At 46.1% G+C, this 20,727-nt stretch overlaps 1 protein-coding gene across 2 annotated transcripts; it reads right to left on the reverse strand.

The window, feature by feature from the left end:
* Window positions 1–9,341: 9,341 nt before the first annotated feature.
* Window positions 9,342–18,866, reverse strand: LOC133206598 (cyclin-dependent kinase 4 inhibitor B-like). 2 transcript variants are annotated; one of them, XM_061342703.1, is made up of 2 exons: window positions 18,235–18,866; window positions 9,342–10,030 (listed from the first exon to the last, which is right to left on the reverse strand). In XM_061342703.1, the coding sequence occupies exons 1-2, from the start codon at window positions 18,337–18,339 to the stop codon at window positions 9,722–9,724; spliced, it is 414 nt and encodes a 137-aa protein (XP_061198687.1). In that variant the 5' UTR covers window positions 18,340–18,866; the 3' UTR covers window positions 9,342–9,721. The 2 variants fall into 2 exon arrangements, with proteins under 2 accessions (XP_061198687.1, XP_061198686.1); XM_061342702.1 differs by lacking the exon at window positions 18,235–18,866 and adding an exon at window positions 12,272–12,660.
* Window positions 18,867–20,727: the final 1,861 nt, after the last annotated feature.

Here is a 20,727-nt window from a genome sequence, read left to right on the forward strand (position 1 = left end):
TGTTTCTCCAAGCTGTGTGGAACTTTTTAAATTAATATTATTTACTTCTAGTCATTAGTGAGTGAATTTTGTTTGTCTGACAATAACTTTTCCCATTCATGGCCAAGTTAGTGGTCATACCTTGTGAACACCACTTGTAGAAAGACCACTTTCAGGAAATACTGTGCTCCTGTTCTGAGTCGCTGAAATAGTAGAGGTTGTTGAGACAGAAGTGGGTGAGAATGCAGTCCAAACCAAGCAAGGGAAAGATCAGAAACATGAAATGTATGGATTGTTACAGAAAAGATAAATAAAAATCCAAAGGTAAACAAAAAAAAAGTAGATACATAAAGATTTTCAGCTTGCTAGTCCAGTCTCCTTCTGTGAAGCCTTTAGATTCGGACACATTCTCCCAAGCAAAACCAGTGCAGATGCTTTCCAGGTACCGGGGAAATAGTTTAACCAACTTTCCATATTTCCTGATTTTTTTAAAGAAACTTCAGTTGCAGGAGGCACACCTTGAAGGTTGACAGGAAGAAGGCTACCCACCTAACATAGCTTTTTCTACTTTTGTTACTGTTGTGGTTTAAGCCCAGAAGGTAACTCAGAACCATGCAGCTACTAGCTCACTTTCCCTTTTCCTGCCCCCCCCAGCTCCCAGAGGGATGGGGAGGAGAATCGAAAGAATGTAACTCCTATGGGTTGAGGTAAGAACGGTCCAGTAACTATAACACAAGACCACTGCTGCTACCAAAGATAATAATAATGATAAGGTAAATAACAAGGAGAGAGAATACAAAACTAAAAGGGGAAAAGGAAAAGAAGACGATAAACACAAGAGAAGTTCAGTACAATTGCTCACCACCCGCTGACCAATACTCAGAGGAACCCAAGCAGCGATCTGGCCTTCCAGGTAACTCCCCCCAGTTTATATACTGGGCATGATGTGCTGCAGTATGGAATACCCCTTTGGGTCAGGTGTCCTGTCTCTGCTTCCTCCCAGCTTCCCTTGCCCCCCCTCATTGGCAGAGCATGAGATTGAAAAGTCCTTGATTGGAGTAAGCATCACTAGCAAGAAGTAAAACATTGGTGTGTTATCCTCACTGTTCTCAGACTATAGTCAAAAAAAAACAGCACTGCAGCAGCTACTAAGAAGGAGAAAAATGGCTGCTACTGCTAAAGCCAGGACAGGTATCTGCCCAAATCAGATAGCTGCCCTTAGACAATGGTTTTCATTGTTGTTATCTTTGCCCCTGGACAATTTTAGTGAATTCGATTGGAACCGTAAAACTTGGGTTTGAATGTTTTAAGAGAAAGCTATTTCTGGGTGTCCATTTTCAATCCCCCTTGTTCTGTTTTTACATTCTGTAGCGACATAAGATAACTTGTGTTAATTTTCTTGCTTTATATACTGAGTATTTACAGTATCACAGGACAGTACAGCACAGAGCAGATCCATAGGTAGTGAGTTTTGTTACACATTTCTGTTATAAATTATCTTTCTACACAAGGCTAGATGGTACCACTAGGTAAGGATAAGGAATTGGGTAGATGACCACATCTAAAGAGTTACTGTCAATAGCCCAGTGTCCAAGTAGAAACCAGTAATAAGTGGTGTCCCTCAAGGGTCTGTGCTGGGACCAATACCACATATATCTTCATCAGTGATGTAAGATTATGCGATTGAGTTTGTGCATGACATCAAGCTGAGTCAAGCTAGTTGATTTACTGGAGGGAAGGGTTGCCATCCAGAGGATCCTTGACAGGCTTAAGGAGTGAGCTTATGGGAATCTCATGAAGTTCAACAAGGCCAAGTGCAAGCTCCTGCACCTGGTTCAGGTCAACCCATGGCATCATTACAGGCTGGAGGATGAAGAAATTGAGAGGGCAGCCCTGTGGAGAAGGGCTTGCGGATAAGGGTGCGTGAAAAATTGGATGTGAGATAGCAATGTGCTCTTACAGCCCAGAAAACCAATTGCATTCTGGGCTGCAGCAAAAGACAGGTGACCTGAATGGGGGTGGGTCCTCTGCACAGGAAACACATGGACCTGTTGGAGCAGGTCCAAAAGAAGGCCACAGAGATGATCAGAGGGATGGAGCACTCCTCCAGCGGGGAGAAGCTGGGGGGGGGTCGGGTCAACTTGCAGAAGTGAAGGCTGCAGGAGACCGTATTGTGGCCTTTCAAATGAGCTTTATAGGAAAGATAGTAGCATTTTTTTTTAACAGCCTGTTGCAAAAAGGACAAAGGGGAATGGATTTTAACTATAAAAGGGTACATTCTGACTATATATAAGGAAGAAACTTTTTATGATGAGGATAGTGAAACACTGAATGAGGTTGCGCAGAGAGCTTGTGAATGCCTCATCGTTGGAAGTGTTTAAAATTGGGTTGGACAGAATTTGATCATCTTGATCTAGGGAAAGATATGCTTGCCCATGGTGGGGAGCATTGAGATAGATGGTCTTTGAAGGTCCAACGCAAACCATTTTATGTTTCTGTAATGCGTATTTGCTCTGTCAACATAGGCATGGTATCTGAAGGTGTCTTATGCAGAATTAATGCACAGTGGCAGTGTGTTTGTTCAAAAATTTAGCATAGATTTTATTCTCTTAGAAATGTATTGGGAGATACTTACCAGTACTATACAATAAAGTTGGTAACTGGCAAGAAAACGTAGGTAACATGTAATTATATAAAGATAGGCCAAATAGCAGGTTTTACTTGTCTTTCTAAACAGTCCTAAGAAAAATACTTAAATTTATTGTAGGAACTGCTGCAGGTATGCTAGAGAACAAGATGCAGATGTAATGTACTGCATCACCAAAACCAAGTAAACATTCTAGCAGAGAACAGTTGTTCTTGGACTCAAAATGTCTCATTTGAAAAGAGTGAAACAATAACACACAGAGGACTTCATTGACAGAAATGACTTCTCTTCTGTTTGACTGTCCCTCTGTGACAATTCTATTTTTTTGCAACCATTAGTCAGTCCATTCTCTCTGGTGGATTTGGAGTGCCACCTTGTAGGGCAGAGTATTGACACTGCTCCTATATTTTAACATCAGAATCAGTGCTGACACATACTTTGTGCAGGTTCTTGGAAAATCACATCTTGGCCTAATACACAGCTTAAGGGCGTACAGGGTGCTAAATTGTTGCTGTTGGTTAGTTTTCAAATACCTCAGGCTCCAAAACGAATGCCTCTCAATGTTGACTGATGTCACTGCTCCTCTTACAGAAAGTTTGTGTCTTCTGGGTTAAACATCATCTGGTTTACACTTACTGCTACAGTTTTACACTGATACCTTTTATGCAAAACATTGTCTCTTACCAAAATCAACAAATCTTTCAGTAGGCAGGACCTTCCAGAACCTGACTGGTTTGTATGTGTGTTTCCCAAACCTTTATGTTTTAAAGCCTCTTTTAACACTGACTACTTCAATACAAGTAGCTAAACAGTGACCTCTGGAGAAAATTAAGCAGCTTCTCTGTATTTTGCGTGCCTCATGCGGGGTGGATCAAAAGCATGGGAAGCCTGGCATAGTATTAACTAATGAAATTTAACCTTACATTCTTCAAGCCTAATTTTCATTTTCCAGTGAAGTTGTTCTAAACTAACTCATTGATTTTTTTATGACCTAAATGCTTTCAAGGTGTTTGAGGGAAAGAGATCACCCCTAGAGACAGCAGGAGCTGCTGAAAAACAGGTCAGTCTGACATGCTTCTATGCAGGGTTTGCCTTGGGGGACTAGAAAAACGTAGCTGGGAAACAGTGAGGTTTTTAGAAATAAATGCTGAAAACCTAATATTCTTCCCTGTATATACAGAGGGGAGACTAAATGGAAGTGAGTGATTGTAAATAGCACAGGTGCACAAGACAGGAGGCGTGACAGTATTAGTCAAGGACTGGGAAATGCAGAATTGGTAGCCAACTGATTCCTTGTCAAATTTTCAACTAGGCTCCAAAGAAAATGCCAGAGCTTGGAACTACATGAAATCCACACAGACAACAAGCGGAAGTGCCGCTGCATTGTACGCTCAACACACAAATAACGCAAGAGGAAGACATACACCCACTTGCAGGAGCTTTTGTCCGATTGTACCTCCAGTGGCATTCGTTAGGAGTTCTGCTTCATCTTGGTGGATGAGTCACAGGCGACAGATCTCCTTCCGCACTGACTATAGAGACTTCTGGATCTGGACTCGATAGCATTTCAATTCAGGCCCAAACAGCCCCTTCTCTGTATTCCAAGCTGGCACCCCATGCTTGTACCATGAGTGTGTGGTTTCTCTGTCTCTGGAGTTGCAGTGTCCTACCCTGCTTCTCACTGACTGTTTGGGTGTTGTATTTTGCTTACCCCAGATATCCAAGATTTTAAAAGTCTTTTTCTCTTGGAGATCTCTGTTTCCCTCAGAGCATCCTCTGGTGTGCATGTTAACAGCATCATGTACTGATGCCAATAAAATATTGCAGGTTCAGATACAGCACAAGTTAGACCATGAGGCAAGCCACTAGGTTTACCTTTTTTCTCCCTTTTCTATTTCCTCTAAATGACTCTGTGCAGCCTAACACTGTGACATGAAAGTTCACATCTATCTTGCTAACCTCAAATTGACCACTCGTATCTCATTTTCATATAGTTAACACCTCACACATACTAACAATATCTAAAGCATCCTCAGCATAAGCACAGGTGGCATGTGACGTCAGAACTTAGTCTTTACAAGAGCAATTGGGGTCCCCAGAACTGTAACCAGTAAGAGTATTTTATTTCTTTAAACCAGCTGAGTATCATCAAAGGGAGAAATTACTTCAGGAGGTGCTCAGCAGTGGGCAGGATCAGCTCTCTAAAATGGAAACTCTGGCTTAACTGCTCTAACGACTACTTCCTCTCCACACTGCCATTGCAGTTATTGAAATTAGCATTTAATCACTCTTTTGGGAAACTTTGCAATTGTTTATTTAGATAACTGTCAAGTTCTCACCCCTTTTGCACTAAATTGCCTTAGGCAATTTGTGGTGCAAAACCATGTGTCACTAAGCATACTTGGAAATGCATTTTCTATTTGAATACCAGAAAGTAATAGAGGAGGCCCAACTGCAGAATTTAGGAGATTACAGGGATTTCTGTGAAAAACAAAGTCAGCCAAATGCCCTGAACTGCACTGCAAGAGAAAAGCAATTTAATTTTCTTCAGTCTTGGTCTGATTATGGAATGTACCCTATTTCTATCAGAAAACCTTGACGCTAAAAGAAAAAGAAACCAAACTTTGGGTTGCCTGCATCTGCTAATTCTGTAAATAAACAATGAAGTAATTGTTCACCTTAATTCCTGGCATACAACTGGCTGTCTGTATCTCTTGATCTTTTTAAACTGTGGGGGAGAAAACAACACTAATTTGGTGGTTTTATTGGAAGACAGTAAAAAGATTCTGTGTAGATAAAAAGATCCACACTTAACTCTGTATCTGAATTGTCTTATGCCTTTCAATTCTATTTTCATTAAACTAAACAGTAAGAAATAGCATAATTGCTTTGTTGCTACCACTGAATATATAACATGATTTCAGAAACCTTAGGCAGATGTGAATGACACTGTGAATCTCCTGACTCAGTCTTCTACTCAGGAGAGAGCAAGATAAATGTCTTATGGTCTCAGTAGCTATACCAGAATACAGAAAGATTCAAATTCATGTAGGATAAATTTGAGTGGGATCCAGAAACGTCTCTTTTTTTTTTTTTTTTTTTTTTTAATTGACATAGTCTGTTTTTCCCATGGCTATGTAAACTGTGATTTTCTAGAAACTGTCGCTGGCTGACATGAAATGTGAAATGTGAAAATGTGACATGAAAGTTCTGCATCTGATTTTTGTGAACCAACTTGCTGAACTAGTCTGCTTGCAGGATGTTCTTTTTGGATGCATAAACCACTAGGTACTTTTAAATGTCCTGCTTTAGGGCAGGCATTCTTCTTGGAATCAGGGTTGGGTTTTTTTCTGCACATTATTAAGCATGAAATTATTTATCTTGACGTGTGGTGAAGCAGTTTGCCTTACTACCAGTGAACAGAACTGCTTAAACATTCCCTGAAAACAACCACAAAAGGGGCACTTATGCAAATGAAGTGTATTCGTAAATCGTAATAGCTTTTGTGTTTTTATACAGCTGTAGAAAATATATGGATGGTACAAATCTGTAGAGTATCTTGATGTCCAGTGTTGAAGAGCATTTGCTTCAGGGAATAATATGAGTTAAAACAGTAGTTTCTATGTGCACCTTCAAAAGAGAGGAGGGAAAAAAAAAAAAAAGAAAAAAAAAGACGGTTTTTGGGCATGATGTTAGATCCCCAGATTTAGCAATATATGGAATCAAGAATAAAGCCTGTTTAAGTGAAGTGTGTCTTACAGGACACATGAAGTCTGTCCAGCTGTTTGTTTTCCTACAGTGTGGTCCTTATAACACAAGGAAGATATTTGATCTCATGGAAATCTCTTAATTTGACCTTAGAATCTGTGGTTTATGAATTAGTGCTTTATGGGAAGCAGCGTTTGAATGAGAGAAAGAGAAAAAGAAGGGGGGGGGGGGATAGAAATGGTGAATTATGTCACTGAGTGTCAGATTGGGATTGATTGAGACCTGATTAAAAAAATATTAAAATAATAATGATCTAGAGCCACTAGGTGTAAGATCTCTTATCTCTACTGCTGGGAGTGATTGCCCCACCAGATCTCTTGTAAGGTATGAATGCCTTCAGAGGTCCTGTGTCCAGCACCAGGTCCTCTGGCTTACCTGTTCCATCTTCAAATTCCTCACCTTCTTCTATGAGGGCTCTCAGCACTTCCATTTTCCTCCTGAGGCTCACAGTTGCTTGAGGTTTATTTTATATGGTAGTGAGGCAGTGAGGTTTATGTATTTCTACACCTTTGGGTGAGGCAAGATTGGGTGATGACTTTCTTTTTTAAAATGCTTTCTGCTTTTCACTTCTGTGAAGCCTTCAAAGACTCCGAGCACACTGTCTAAAGCCTGTAGACCCTTAAACACAATAAATTTAGGTGAATTTAAAGGAGATAATACCTGTTGTAAACCTTAAGAGTCATGTTCTCAAAGAGTAAATTTCCAGAATGTGTCGTAGAAAACACGTTATTTTTCTAAGCGTAATTACACCTGAAGGTGTTTTTCTTAAATATAAAAAACGTGACAGAGGACACCACAGTGGAAAATTCCTAGCCAAATTATTTAGATGCTGGCGTTCACACACAGGTGTGCTTTGTAACACATAGTGCTCCTGGCTCCTTGTCGAAAGAGCGAACATTTATGCCAGAACAGAAAGCCGCATAAAGCTGCTACGTCTGTGTGATGAACCCACCTTTTAAAAGACTTTTTAGAGACAAAAACAAAAAATCACGGGTGTCTCTTCACAGAGATTGGGTTGGACACTTGGAGGGAAAACCTTGTTCTGTACTTTCCTAAAGCAGTGTGAATTTTTCGTTTCCTTCCCTGTGCGCGGGGGCAGCGGTTAAAGCAGAGTTGCTCAGCCCGGTGAGCGCCTTGTCCGTTCAGGCTCTTACTGCACTTACACGATCCCCAAAGTCACCATCCGTAACTCCGCCCCAAAACCTCTTCATTCTCTTCTCTTCAGGTGACCTCTCAAGGAACTTTGGAGCTTCAGCAGCTCAGAGGCAAAAGCTCCAGGGAAGGTCACGGCTTTCCGGCAGGGCTTCACCGTGAGAGGCGTGGAAACCCCGCGGGCACCCCTACTCTCCACCTCCCTTGTGCCACGAAGGGACTCCCCTGGGAACGCTCTCCTTCGGCGGGCAGCCGGCTGGGCCGGGAGGAGCAGGGAGCCTTGCCGGCAGCTTGGGCGGATGGGACCGTCCATCCCTGCCCTCGGGCTCAAGTATTGCCAGGCTGAGAGGGGCTCCTCGGCCGAGGGAGAAAAGGGGAAGAAAAAGAAAACCACCCGCCGTTCCTCTGCCCCCCTCCCCAAACCGATTTGCTGACCTGGTGCAGGATCTCTCTCGATTTTACCCCCAGAGAGCTAGGAAATAACCATTATTTTTTTTTTGGGGGGGGGGGGGGGAGAAGAGAGTGATTCCCTCCCCCCCCCCCCCCCCCTTTAAATAAAAGAGCAGCCAAAAGCCGATCCTTGGTAAACTAGAGGCGAAAAGACGGCTCATCGCTTCTTCCGTTCTCCTAATGTGTGCCCTGAGCAAAGCGCAGGCTCCTGAGCACGGACAACAAAAATACCAGTGTATCTGCGGGAATAGGGGGAAGAAAAATACCCTCAGGGGAGGCACAATATGCGCCCGTGGTGCCTCATTCTACAACGTGGGCTTGTCATCGTTTTTATTAGCGGGAAAAATACATTTCGCTTTTAAAAGAGATGCTAAAGTCATGCAAAGGCGCGAAGTGCAATTGAGCTTTCCTGTTGATCTGTAAGAGCTGTTTTAAGTAAGGAAATTGACGAGTTTCATGGATGGTTTCAACTTGATTGTGTATGTGTGTAAATAATACACACCTGCGTACAAGCCCTGTGCATTCGTCCTCCGCAAAGCTGTTGTATGTGTGTTTATGCATAGACACAAAAAATTTTGGAGACGAACAAAGTCGAAATAAGTAACACCGTCCCACACTGAATAGTGCTGCGAACAGAACCGTTTAATAGTTAAACACAAAGATTTGGGATCTTTAAAGCAAGCCCTTTCATATTTTGCTGTTAAGAGTAACAGGCATCTCATCTCGCAAGAAGTGGTACGAACATTGAGTAGACGATGGAAATCGCTTAGGAAAAACAAAAGTAATGGGTGTGAAGAGATTCAAACGTATCACTAAGCTCGCCCATTTGTTTCCAAATATCAGGTTTAGAGACCCGGAAAGCCTCCTTAAAAATACCGAGCTCGTTGCGCAGGTCTTCTGAATCGGTGGGGTATCTCCAGATGTTAGAACTACGCAGTAACTGAAGGATTAACAATGGGGTGTTTTTTTACATGGGTAGCCTTCCCTGAATACATCCCTAACAAATATTTGTAGTAGCTCCCAAATTGTAATTTCGATCATTGTTAGATGTTTTAAGACTTTCAAAGTTGAGCGGGGTGACGAGGGGAGAAGATTTGAAGATTAATTAAATTTATAAACGGAATGGCTAGGCTGTTCACTTTTTCGGAAAGCTCTGAGGAAGAATCCTCATGAGGAAGGATTGTGCGGCACTGAATAAGGTCAGTACTGACATGAATAAGACAAGTATCTAACGGAAATCAACCAGGGGCTTGAAGGGCTCTGAGCGAGTCGCTGAGGAAAATGGAGCGTTCTCACTTCTCTAAACCGCATCAATTTAATCATTAAATGGAGGAGGGAGGCAGGGGAGAGCAGTTAGCTGCTTGTCCGCTGCCCTCCGGAGAGCCGGCAGGGCCGAAGAAGACAACGCGCGGTGCCCGCAGAAGAGCTTTGGTTCTTTAAGCTTTTTCTTAGAAAATGCATCAGCATGCGTCGCTAGCAGAAGCGGGACACGGAGTGCCCGGGGGTGAGTGGGGGGAGCTCTGGGGCAGAGGGACAGTGAAACACCTTCTCCAGCCTCCGGGCTCCCGGAGAGCACAGCCAACCTTGGGCGCTCGCTGCTGGCCAAGACTGCGGGACGACGGGACCTGCCGCGGAGACGGGGAAGCGGAGAGGGTCTCGGCGATCGAGGGGGGGAGAGAGGCAGGGAACGCTGCCAGGGGCTGCGGCGGGGACGCGGGGGTCGGATCAGCGCTCAGCCCCTTCCGCGGCCAGCCCGGCTACCTGGGCGGCGGCGGGAAGGGGCGGCGGGTGGCGGAGGAACCTGGCCACGGGTCCGTGGGGGCCCCCCGCCGCCACGTCGAGGGGGAGGCGGCCGCTGCCATCGGGCAGGTCGAGGCGCGCCCCTGCCCTGTGTAGCGCCGCCAGCGTCTCCAGGAAGCCGGCGCGGGCCGCGTCGTGCGCCGGGAAGCAGCCGGTGCGCGGGTCCGGGCGGTTGGGGTCGGCGCCGCGCTGCAGCAGCAGCTCCGCCACCCGCGGGCTGCCCAGCATCATCACCTGCGGGGAGAGACAGAGTTAGCGTCCCCCCTCAGCCCCGCGGAGAGCCGCAGAGAGCGGGGCGGCGGCGGGAGGGGGCTGGGAGGGGTTTTCTGTGCGAGAAACTCCTGTGTGTGCTACCGGTAGCTGCGACCTGCGTAAGTTCACACGGCTGTACTCGGTGATCCCTGTGGGCTCCTTTCAACGTGAGATATTGTGTTATTCTATGACAATTAAAATCAGCTGCAATGGCTGTGGTTTCCAGACTAGGTACTGCATTCGTGTATGTTCTGTGCCACGCTTTAGACCGTTTATTATGCCATGGTATATGCTATTATACGTTTATTATGGCATGGTGTTTGTGGCGTGTATGTATATACACACACATACATGTATGTACGCACATATATACACAGGAATATTTGTGTATATATAAGTACACAATAAGTATATTTTGTGTATACATATATTGTGTGTATACATATATAGATACACAATATATACACCATTTATAAAAAGTACCATTTATTATGCCATAAATAGTGCATGTGTACACTTTTTTATGTACGTATACACACACTATATGTATATATGTATGCACACCATGTATTCTGTGGCAGCCCTGAGGTGCCTTGTGTTAAACCTCCTGCTACTTGGGATGTGTCTCTGATTTTACCACTGAACTGCTCAGCAAGACTGGCCGGACAAAGCACTGACTGTACCGGCCCTTGGCTCTTTTTGGTGCTCAGTATAAATTTGCTCCCTCCTGAGTTCTGGTTTGAGCCGTTTGTCTTTCGCTCAGCTCTGGCTGAACTTGTGCTGTGGCTCGGAGAAGGGAGGAAAGCTGTTGAGCGGCCATGGGTAACACACAACTTTCCTGCTGAACCCTGATGCCACTCTGCAGCTGAACCAAAAGCAAGGTCTGATCATGCATAATTGAATATAGACAAAAAGAGCAAGCAAGCAAATAATAGCAGCAACAACAACAACAAAAACAGTTGGAGTTTTACTTCCCACATTCTCCTATTCATTTTTAATGGAATTTTAACCCCCATAAATTGAATCTTAGTAGTGTAGAAAATATCTTGAGATAATAGGTTTTCTCTCCTTTTCTTTTTCTTTTCTCTTTTTTTTTTTTCCGAGAGAATTTGGTTATGGACTACAAATATTTGTTCGGGGTTTTTTTTAATATAATAGAATAGCAAAAATGCTTATAAATTTCATAATTTATAAATTCCTGTAGAAGTTAAGTTTTTTTCAGAAAAAAAAAAAGAGCCCACAAGTCATAGTGGCAGCCATTTTGTGAAGTGTTGCTAAGGGAAACAGAACTTAATTTCATTCTGAAATGAGGGGAGGAAATTAAAAATCTGCAAACAGAACAGTTTGGAAATAACAATTCATTTTCATCTAGAACAGTGGGAATAAAACCAGTAACTTTCTCGGTACCTTTCTCAGTAACTTACTTTAGAAAATCCCATATAAAGTGCAAGGACCAAAATGGCTCTTAGTTTAGCTGGTGAATCATTAAATACATCACTTCAAATGACAACTCGAGAAAGCCTTTTAATGAAATGCACAACTCCAGTTTAAATTAAAGTACATTAATCGTTCTATTAGCATTTGAAAAGTTTAATATTAAGCATGTCGAGTAATACAACACACTTCTAGCTCTCAAAATGCCTGGAAAGCAACTCCTCTACACACTGGTACTTAGAATATCCATCTATCAGTAAATACTACCACTACTGATGAATAGTGAATATAAAAAATATTACTAATAACAGTGACTAGTAATATATACCTTTTTAATTTTCAAATTACAATTTCTACTCAGTGACAATTTCTATGCCGTCTTCTATGCCATTCTTTCACATGAATATACTAGTAAAGAGAACCACTTCGATTTTGTCTGGGGGAAAAGATCTATTAAGGCCATATTTACAACAAACAAGAAAAGTCGATAGAAGCACAGTCAGATCCCCGAACCCATCTGGAAGCAGACTTTGCAGCCCCACTTCTCCTTTTGAGTACTCACTAGATAATTCGTTCGCTCACAGAGGTGTCACTCTGAAGTCTATCCGGTACTTGCACGAGGGCGAGGATTCAGGCAAGCGCCCGCATTATTCAGGCAGCTGCCGCTGAGTCCGATTCGATAATAACAATAAGAATTTATCCGAAACCCGAAATTGACACACACCACCAGTATCATCTCCCCTCCTCCAACGCGGCAGAGAACAGCCCCCAGCCAGGGGTGCTCCGTACCTGGAGCGGGGTCCTTCCAAAGGAGTTCGTCGCGTTGGGATCCGCGCCCGCGTCCAGCAGCTTTCGCACCTCCTCGCGGTCTCCGCGAGCGGCGGCGCTGCACAGCCGGTCGCCGGAGCCGTCACCCCGGAGGGACGCCTCCATCTGCCCGTCGGCCCGAACCGCACAGCCGCTCCTGCCTGCCCGTCTCCTCCGGCCGGGACCTCGCCCTCCCGGCAAGATGCTCCTCCCCAGCAGCCGCCCCCAGAGGGGGCCCCTCAGGCCCCTCGACCCCCCCGGCGCAGGCTGCTCCCGGCCGGCGCTGTGGCGGAGGACCACGGGTACCGTGAGCCTGCTCAGTAAGCTGAGAGCCGACAGCAGCTCGAGACCTCTTCGGGGAACTGCGGTCTCCCCCCCCCCCCCCCACAGCGTGGGGCGGCTCTCGCTGGGGCTGCCCGCCCCAGGAGGTGCCGTCAATGGGGAAGGAGGCGGGGGATGGGGGCTGCGAGCCAACCTCCCCCCTCTTTGGGGGGGGCACGGACGGGGGGCGCAGCCCTACCGGCAAACGGCTTCTCCGGGCTGGCCGCAGCTGCCCCGGCCCGGGCAGGTGGGACTCTCCTCGCGGTTGTCTTGCGTAGGGCGGACGAGAGGGGAGGACACGGGATCAGAGCTTTCTTTGGGGCAAAGAGCCACACTTGTGTTATGGCTTATTCCTCCCCCTGACCTGCTCCGAGTCCCTCCGAGCGGTGGGCCTCGGGTCCGTCCCTCGGTCCCACCGCCGGCCGGGAGCCGGCGGCCCGGATAAGGAAGAGAGCCGTGCCCGCAGGAAGTCTGCGATCCACCTAACGGCACCCGGCAGAAGAGTATCGCCTAGTCCCGACCCTGCGGGAGCCTCTTGCGGGCAGAAAACCGCTGTGAGACCCGGCAGGGGTAAGGTACAGCTCCAGCCCGGCAGCCAGAGACTGGGCAGAGCCTCGCCTTGACCCTTGGAAGGTCCCGAAAAAACAAGCACCTCACTCCTCCCTCTGCTTTCCACCCTTCCACTCATACCTGCTGGACAAAGCGGCTCTGCTCTGCGAGCCCCAGGGGCTCCCCTCTGTCCCCTCCACAGCTTCCCCACTCCGTCGAAGGTAACGGGGACATCCCCCTTCCCCACCGCCCCGGGGCAGTGGGGTGAGCAAACACAGAAAATTCATGAAGGAAGTTTTTCAGGTTTGGGGTTTGTTTTCTCTCTCTTCTTTTTTTTTTTTTTTCTTTTTTCCCCTGTCCCAAGCCCCCCCCCCCCCCTTTTTTTTTTTTTCTTCCCAATGTCTCTTCCCTAATCTCCCTTTTTAATTGCAGGAACCGGTGTCATTGCCACAGATGCGGTACCTGCCGTTCGAACGCAAATTTATTCCCTTAGGCGTTAGCCTCGGGCACAAGAACAGCCCTGCCTAGAGAAAAGGGGAAAACCGTCGATTTTATATCTATATGTAGCAGCGGTCAAGAGGCAGAGGCATGAGGAGAACAAACACAAATTTATCCCCGTGTAGACAAGTCAGAGCTCCCCTGAAACTTCCTTGTTTTGGGTTTTCTGGGCCTCCCTCGCGAAGTTTCTGGGCCGAGTAGCTTTGCAAGAGCAGAACGAGACACCTGAAAGGGGCTGGGGCTTCTGCAGGGACCTGCGGTGGGCTCCAGTGGGTCATGGTTCTGATGCAGCACTTGGTGCAGTGCTCACCCCAGGGCTGGTGGGCTATCTGTATATATTTATAGTATATATACACACTATATATATGTGTATATACAATTATATATATATATATAAATTCCTTAAATAATGCTTAAAAGTGGATTTTGAAAAAGCCCGTAAAGTCTGAGAAGCTGAGAGGATCCTCCACCCAAGAGGCGAAATGTCCTTCTGTTTGTCATGTGCTCTCTGCTATTAATGATAGCCATGTGGAGATAAACCCAAGGAGAAAGCCTCCTCGGTTATGTCTGTCAGGTGTCTTAAAATTTCAGATCGATAGTGTGGTGCGGCAGGGTTGCATGTTATTGCTGGCTGATCCTGCTTTCTGTTCAATGGTATTGATAGTGGATTTTATTCGTCTGTTCATGTGTGCATAAAGATATGCATTCATATTTTTCTGTAAGTATATTGGTATAAAAATAGTATACACTCATAGGTCAATATATTTGTAAGTGAAGACGTTTCTAATGAGGCGTCAGAAGGCCTGTCTATATCTCCTGCTCTGCTAAAGTCTATAAAAAGCTACGAAATTGCAGAATGGCATTTAAAACCAAATACGGTCCTGTGGTAACGTTTACTGACCCTCCAAATCACTCGTCAAGCTCCTGAGCCATTAAAAAGACGCAATTTTAACTTATAATACTGAAGCCATACGAATTTCGCGCCGGGCCCCCCCCCCCCCCCCCAGCAAGTCCTGTTTTGCACAATTCTAGTACCAACAAACGACCTCAAATTAATCGAAACACAACAACACACGGTCATATCTGAAGTTAGGTAAATAATAACACAGCCTGTGCAAATGCATTTCGAAAAAGACCCTTGTATTACACTTTTAGGGGTAAGGAGGAGAAACGACCTTCTCTCCACAACATATATTTCTCCCCTCCCCCCCCCCAAAAAAAAAAGGAAAAAAAAAAGAAAATAAAAAATCTCGACCCTAGTTAAGCAGTCCCTATCCCAAATTTCTTCTCTTACTTACTTTTAAAGTCACTTTGACAGATACATTTTAGTCTTGCAAATGTTCTGAGATGCTTTGATAATAGTATACAGGACGGAAAAGGTTATTTTCAGCTACCAGAAACGTCCATCTTATGTCCTGCTTAAGATTCAGCAAGTACCAGCCTTTAAATGGGGGGCGACAAAACAAAACAAAACAAAACAACAAACCGAAAAAACCACCAAAACCCCCGTGTTTTAAGAAATACATTTATCTGAGTTATTTTATCACCTAACAAGTATTTCGGTAAAAAGTTTAGGGGTTCATTAAGTACTACAAAGAGACAAACTATAGAGAACATAATATTGGCATTCTCTCGCCTGTAAATAAACAAAAAAGGCTCACGAGTGGCACGGGTGGGGGGTGCGATGGAGAGGTTCGATGCAAGTAACCTGATTTACAGTTAAGGAGAGGGACAGTTGATAGGAGTTACTCTAAAAATGAAGTAAAAAAGATTAGTAGAAATAGTTCAACGGTATCCTTCTACTCTTCGGCTTAAAATGTCAGTATGTATTGCAAAAATAATTATCCTGCTTACACATATTGGGTAAGCATAGAAAAATCTAGCACCCTAATTTTAGACCTTTGGAAATTGTGCCATAAAGGTATCTTTTGAACATAAATATGCAGGGGGAAAGGAGGGGAGAGAGAGAAAAGAAAAAAAAAAAAGAAAAAGACAAGAAAGTAAAAGAAAAAAATAAAACCACACCCTCCTAAAAAAATAAAAATCAACAAGTTACAACAATGAAGAAAAATTACATCGGTTTCTGTTTCCCGAGTCATGTGAGACAAACTTCAGCAGAGTGCTTTCCAGAATGTAATATGCTGCCCTAAAAACATCTGTGAATATAGCCCTCGATATTTTTCCATTTTTGGTACAAACCCTCTAGAAAATTTCAGATGTGTATTATTCCAGTCCCTCGTTTTGAACTATGGAGTTATCGGGAAGTAAAACGACATAATAGCTCTGGATAATCACATAAAAGTTTACAAAAGGTAGGCATTCTCCAGGCAAAATATTCCCTTCTTGAAAAATAAAACCAACAGAGCAAACAACAAACCTAAACCAAATAGCAAAGTAAAGACAAGTAACAAGCACACAAAAGGCAAAGCAAAGAATCATTCTCACATCACCCTAAGAACTAAACAGTTTTAGATATTGCAAGAGCAATAAAACAATGTCACGACGTGGCCAGTGCTCTGTCAGGGTGAGCGGCTGCAGGATTGCCTCTATCAGCCAGTTTTTGACTGTCGGTGCCTGCCTGGGACCCGCTCGTGGTTCAGAAGCAGCATCGAGCGTGGACCCTGATTTAAAGAATTTCTCTCTCTTACACAGCTCGAGGAGTGTTAAATGTTATTTGTTCCATCTGTTTAATTAAACAATTTAATTTCGGACAAAGCTTGAGAATAGGACTCGTTTCCCTAAACAGAAAGTACGGGCAAAAAGACCAGTTTTCTCTTTATTTTCAGACTTATTTCCCTCCCCCCCCCCCCCCCGAAATAGATTTGCACCTAATCCGATTATGAAGCCTCCCTCTTCCTGTAAACTGTGGCCCGAAATATTATAATTCGGGGTTCACTGTCTCCGAGCTGCGAAAACATTTATGAATCACTTTTGTGACCCTAATTGCTGTTAACAGCCTATTAGTAGGAAGGAGTAGTTAGGCAAAAGGGAAAAACCTCATCTTTGTTTAAATTAAACACACACTCTGCCTTACCCGCCCCACGCTCTTCAGAATCAGATTTTCAGCCCATTTCAGTGAATATTTTAAACCTAACTGGCATTTTAGAAGAAATAGGTGCACCCGATGAAAAGTTCGGGGAAAAAAAAGGTGTGGAAACAGAAAAAGAAAAGGGGGTGGTGGGGGGGAAGTCAGTATTTACAGCAAGTGGCAAGTGTGGAAATAGAGAGCAGAAAAAAACTGCCACAATGCCTGAAGCATGAGAGGCTTTTCTCCTTGCTAAAGCAAATTTACTTGGAAATACTCAGCAGCTTCATATTTATGTTTCATTTTCGAGATTCATGCATTTCAGGTCAGACGGAGCTTATGGGGTTTTTTTCCCCCATTTAGTGTAACATGAAGAAATTAGGCCTACTAAAAAAAAAAAAAAGTACAAGAAACGAGGGATTGAAGGCAACAAGGAAGACTCGGTATTATTATTTTATATATACATATACAGACACAGACGTCTGTGTGCAAGTAGATCTCCCCACACTTGATATTCAAGAAGCGCTGAAAGTGATCTAACCAGAAACTGAAGCAGGCAAACTGTGAATTGCTTAATCTCCAGATCCCAAGTGCTATGGCTTGAAGGGTTTCATTTTTAAAAATATAAAACTATATATTCTACTTTTGTAGTTATTGTTAGGCAAATATTTCTGCATTCCTTCTCTTCTATGTCTGTTCCTCTCCAGTCTGTGCTCCGGATTAGGAGAGGACTCCTCTAAAAACCTCCTCCATGGATTTTGCAGAACAATCCTCAAATACTCATAAAGATGAATATGATATTTATATTTTAATTCTGCATCAAATTATATGTAATGAATGAGGCCTAAATTGCTCCGTGCACATCCTCAACAACCCTATTTTGCATTCTGCAGTCAGGAAAAAAGTCTCTAAAAAATTTCGGAGGCGTTTTAAAAACGGGTGTCTATGACTGTCCTTTATACGTGGATATTTAAATTACTTTTCTGACTCTGACCTTACTGTGCATATTTATATAACAGCAGGCGACGGCAAAGCAGGCCACTGTATTTCACTGTTATTTACAACAGTGTATAGGGTTACATACTCAGAACACAGTGGCCATTTTCTGTCTTCAAAGCAGTAGTTATGTTGCTTGTTCAGAAGGAACCGTCTGCAAATGTTGGTAAGGGGTGGTGGGTTTATTTTTTCTAAGTTAGCTACAGAGAAATCAAAAAGAAAAAAAAAAAACTTCTCGGAGCTGGGGGGGGGGGGAAGAAATAAGTTGCAGAAACTTTTCAAGAACCTTCCGGTTTCTATTGCGTTAAAAATAAAATAGAGACAGGAAAATAAAGGAGGAAAAGAAAGAATAATCCCCATGCCTATGCAGCACCTCAATTGTTCCCTGTGCAGAGTGGGCATGTGGGGCGCAGGGGACTCCGGCCAGGGCATCGCTCACCCCGGGGCGGCCTCCACGGCCTCTCTCTACCGCCGCCCCTTCGAGCCGCCCGCGACCATCACCCGCCCCCCCCCCTCCCCCCAGCTCTCTGCTCAGCTCCGTTCGTCGGGGCCCTACCTTGTCTGAGGCTCCCGCGGCACCGCCTCCACTGGGCCAGCAACCGGGCCAGCCGCCGGGCCAGCAACCGGGCCAGCCTCCGGGCCAGCCAGCTCCGCGCCGCATCCCCTCCGCCACCGCGGAGGATGCGGCAACACAGCGCCTGGGCCCGGCAGGGGCTGCGGGCGAGCCGAAAGCGGACAGTGCACCTTATCCGGCGGGTCATGGTAGCCGGGGAGCCCCCGGCGGGCTGCGCTCTAAATACCTCGGCGGCGGGGCCCCGCCGATGAATCGGAGATTCATTGGAGAAGATTTTCTTTCTTTTCTTTTTTTTTTTTTTTCTTTTTTTTCTTCCCCCCCCCCCCCCTTCTGTTTGACTAATTTCGACTAGCAATATCGCCTTACCTCCCCCTTCCCCCCCCAGCTCCTCCTCCTATGAGCTTAAACGCCTCCCATGATGATGGCTCCCGCCTCGAAAGCTGGCGAAGGAGGACTGGCAACAGGGGATGGGGGGGGGGGGGGGCCGCTGGCTCCTCTTCCCTCCCCGAGGAGCATCAGCACCGAACAGGCGTGGGGGACGGCCAATCGCAGGGCGCTCCCCCGCTTTCAAATAAAGCCTTGACGACATGTCCTTGCCCTCCCCCCCGTCAGTCCCCTCCAAACAGGCCGCCTCCCGCTCCGCTGAGGGAAGGGGGGGGGGCAGGAAATATTTTGGGTTTTTTTCGTGTCGTTTGGTTGGGTTTGGACTCCGCTGCCGGGCACTGCGGCGACCCCGCTCACCCCGACCCTTGCCCGTCCCCCCGGGGGAAGCGTTGGAGACCCGAAGGGGCGGCTAGCGGATCCCTGCCGCTTTAAAAGCGCAGGCCAGTATTGGCCCGGGCGAGCAGCTATTTCCTTGTCACATGGTCATTTGAACGCGACGCGGGGCCGTTGCGTAGAGGAGCGAAAAAAAAAAAAAAAAAAGAAAGGAAAGCAAAAAAAGCAAAAAAAGCGGATCTCGTCTGCCCCCCGGCCGGTAACCGAAACGGGTAATTAACTCTTTCCTCTCCCCTCACCTCCTCCCCGGCTCTGCCCCGCGCTGCCGCACCGCTTTGTTTTCGGTTTGAAGAGTGAGAGTTTAGAGCGGGCCGGGGAAAGCAGAGGAGGAGAGCTCAAAAGACCCGAGCAACCTGCCGGCGCTCCCCTCCCGGCCCGCTCCAGGCGCTGCCGCAGAAGGGGTGCAGAGCTCTCCCTCACCCCGAGGCCGAAGCTGACCTTCGCCGCAGTCCAGGAGCTGAGCGAGGCCCGCTACCCCTGTCTCCCCCTCCTCTCCGGCAGCCGCCTGCCTGCGCATCCACCTCCCAGGGTGAGGGTACTTCCATGTGAGGAGCGGGTAAGGGTGATGGGCTGGCGGGGATCGGTCCTGCGGGGGCATCTTCGCTCTCCACGGGTGAGGAGGGGTCTGGCGCGGCCCGGCACGGCCTGGAAAGCCTGGCACAATTGGATGCGGCTCGGCTCGAAGCGGAGGGACTGCGAGGGACAATCGGGGAAGTTAGCGGTGAGGGCAGGCAGCGCGGCGGTCCCCGGCAGGGCTGGTGGTATAGGCGTATGCAGAACCCCCCTCCCCCCCCCCCCCCCCCCCAACAAGCACCTTCTCCCGGCTGGACAAACGGCAACAGCACAGACGTCAACAGAAGTTTCCTTCTTCTGGCCTGGGTGCACAGTAACCCTAACAACAACGCTAATAAAAGAAGAGCCTGTAATAATTGCTCCTGGACCGAGTCCTATTTCCAGCCTGGGAGACACAGTGTCAGTGTAAACAGCCGTTTCGAAATTAAAGCTGATCTACGAGAGTTTTGGTGGTTTTTTTTTTCCCTTTTCCCGTCCCGTAGCGACTCCTCCCCGACAGAGGGAGGCAAACGGAGATAAATTAATGCCTGCTTGGCTGCATGATGCAGGTGCTGGAGTGGCCGTGGGAGGACGAACCGACAGATTTGGTAATAGAAGCCAAAATACCCACCAACGCTGAATGCATGGCCGAGACGGGCCCGAGGAACATCTCGTCGCCCGTAGGTCAACACACTGCTGCAGAGGGTTGTGTGTGTTGCGTGTTTGCTCGCATATATGCTCAATTACACCTGCAACATTAAAAATCAAAAGCGGCAGCTATCTGCCACTTTAAACGTAGCGCTTTTAGGGCTTTTCCGAAATGTATGTTGCTGCTGCTCAACAATTGCTAACAATTACTGTTACACATTTCAGGGAGGACTCCAAGCCCTGAAGCCGATGCTGCTGCCAGCAGAAAAGGTGCTTATAGAAGCAGGACAGCGTCGGGGAACCCCGTCCTCCCATGAGGTGAGTAGCCCCCAGTGAGGACCTCGCCCTGGCAGGGCCTCTGGTACTATAGCGTGAACTGGATTTATAGCAATTACTCATTTAGGCCTTCTAGGTTTTGAGGGCATATTCTGTTCATTTGGTGCAGTTATCCTAGGAAAGTCTGTTATTTCCCTTCAAGATATTATACATTCTTAGTAT

This window comes from Neopsephotus bourkii, unplaced genomic scaffold (assembly GCF_033783945.1).
Source record: "Neopsephotus bourkii isolate Nb327-2 ecotype Australia unplaced genomic scaffold, CSIRO-AGI_Nbou_v1 NB_1814, whole genome shotgun sequence".
Taxonomy (NCBI): Eukaryota; Metazoa; Chordata; class Aves; order Psittaciformes; family Psittacidae; genus Neopsephotus; species Neopsephotus bourkii.

Excerpts from the sequence above, each read along its gene's own strand:
- LOC133206598 (XM_061342702.1), bottom strand. The coding sequence starts at position 12,415 with ATGGAGGCGTCCCTCCGGGGTGACGGCTCCGGCGACCGGCTGTGCAGC. Across the intron at positions 10,031-12,271 it reads TTGGAAGGACCCCGCTCCAG|GTGATGATGCTGGGCAGCCC; the intron begins GTACGGAGCACC and ends CTCTCCCCGCAG.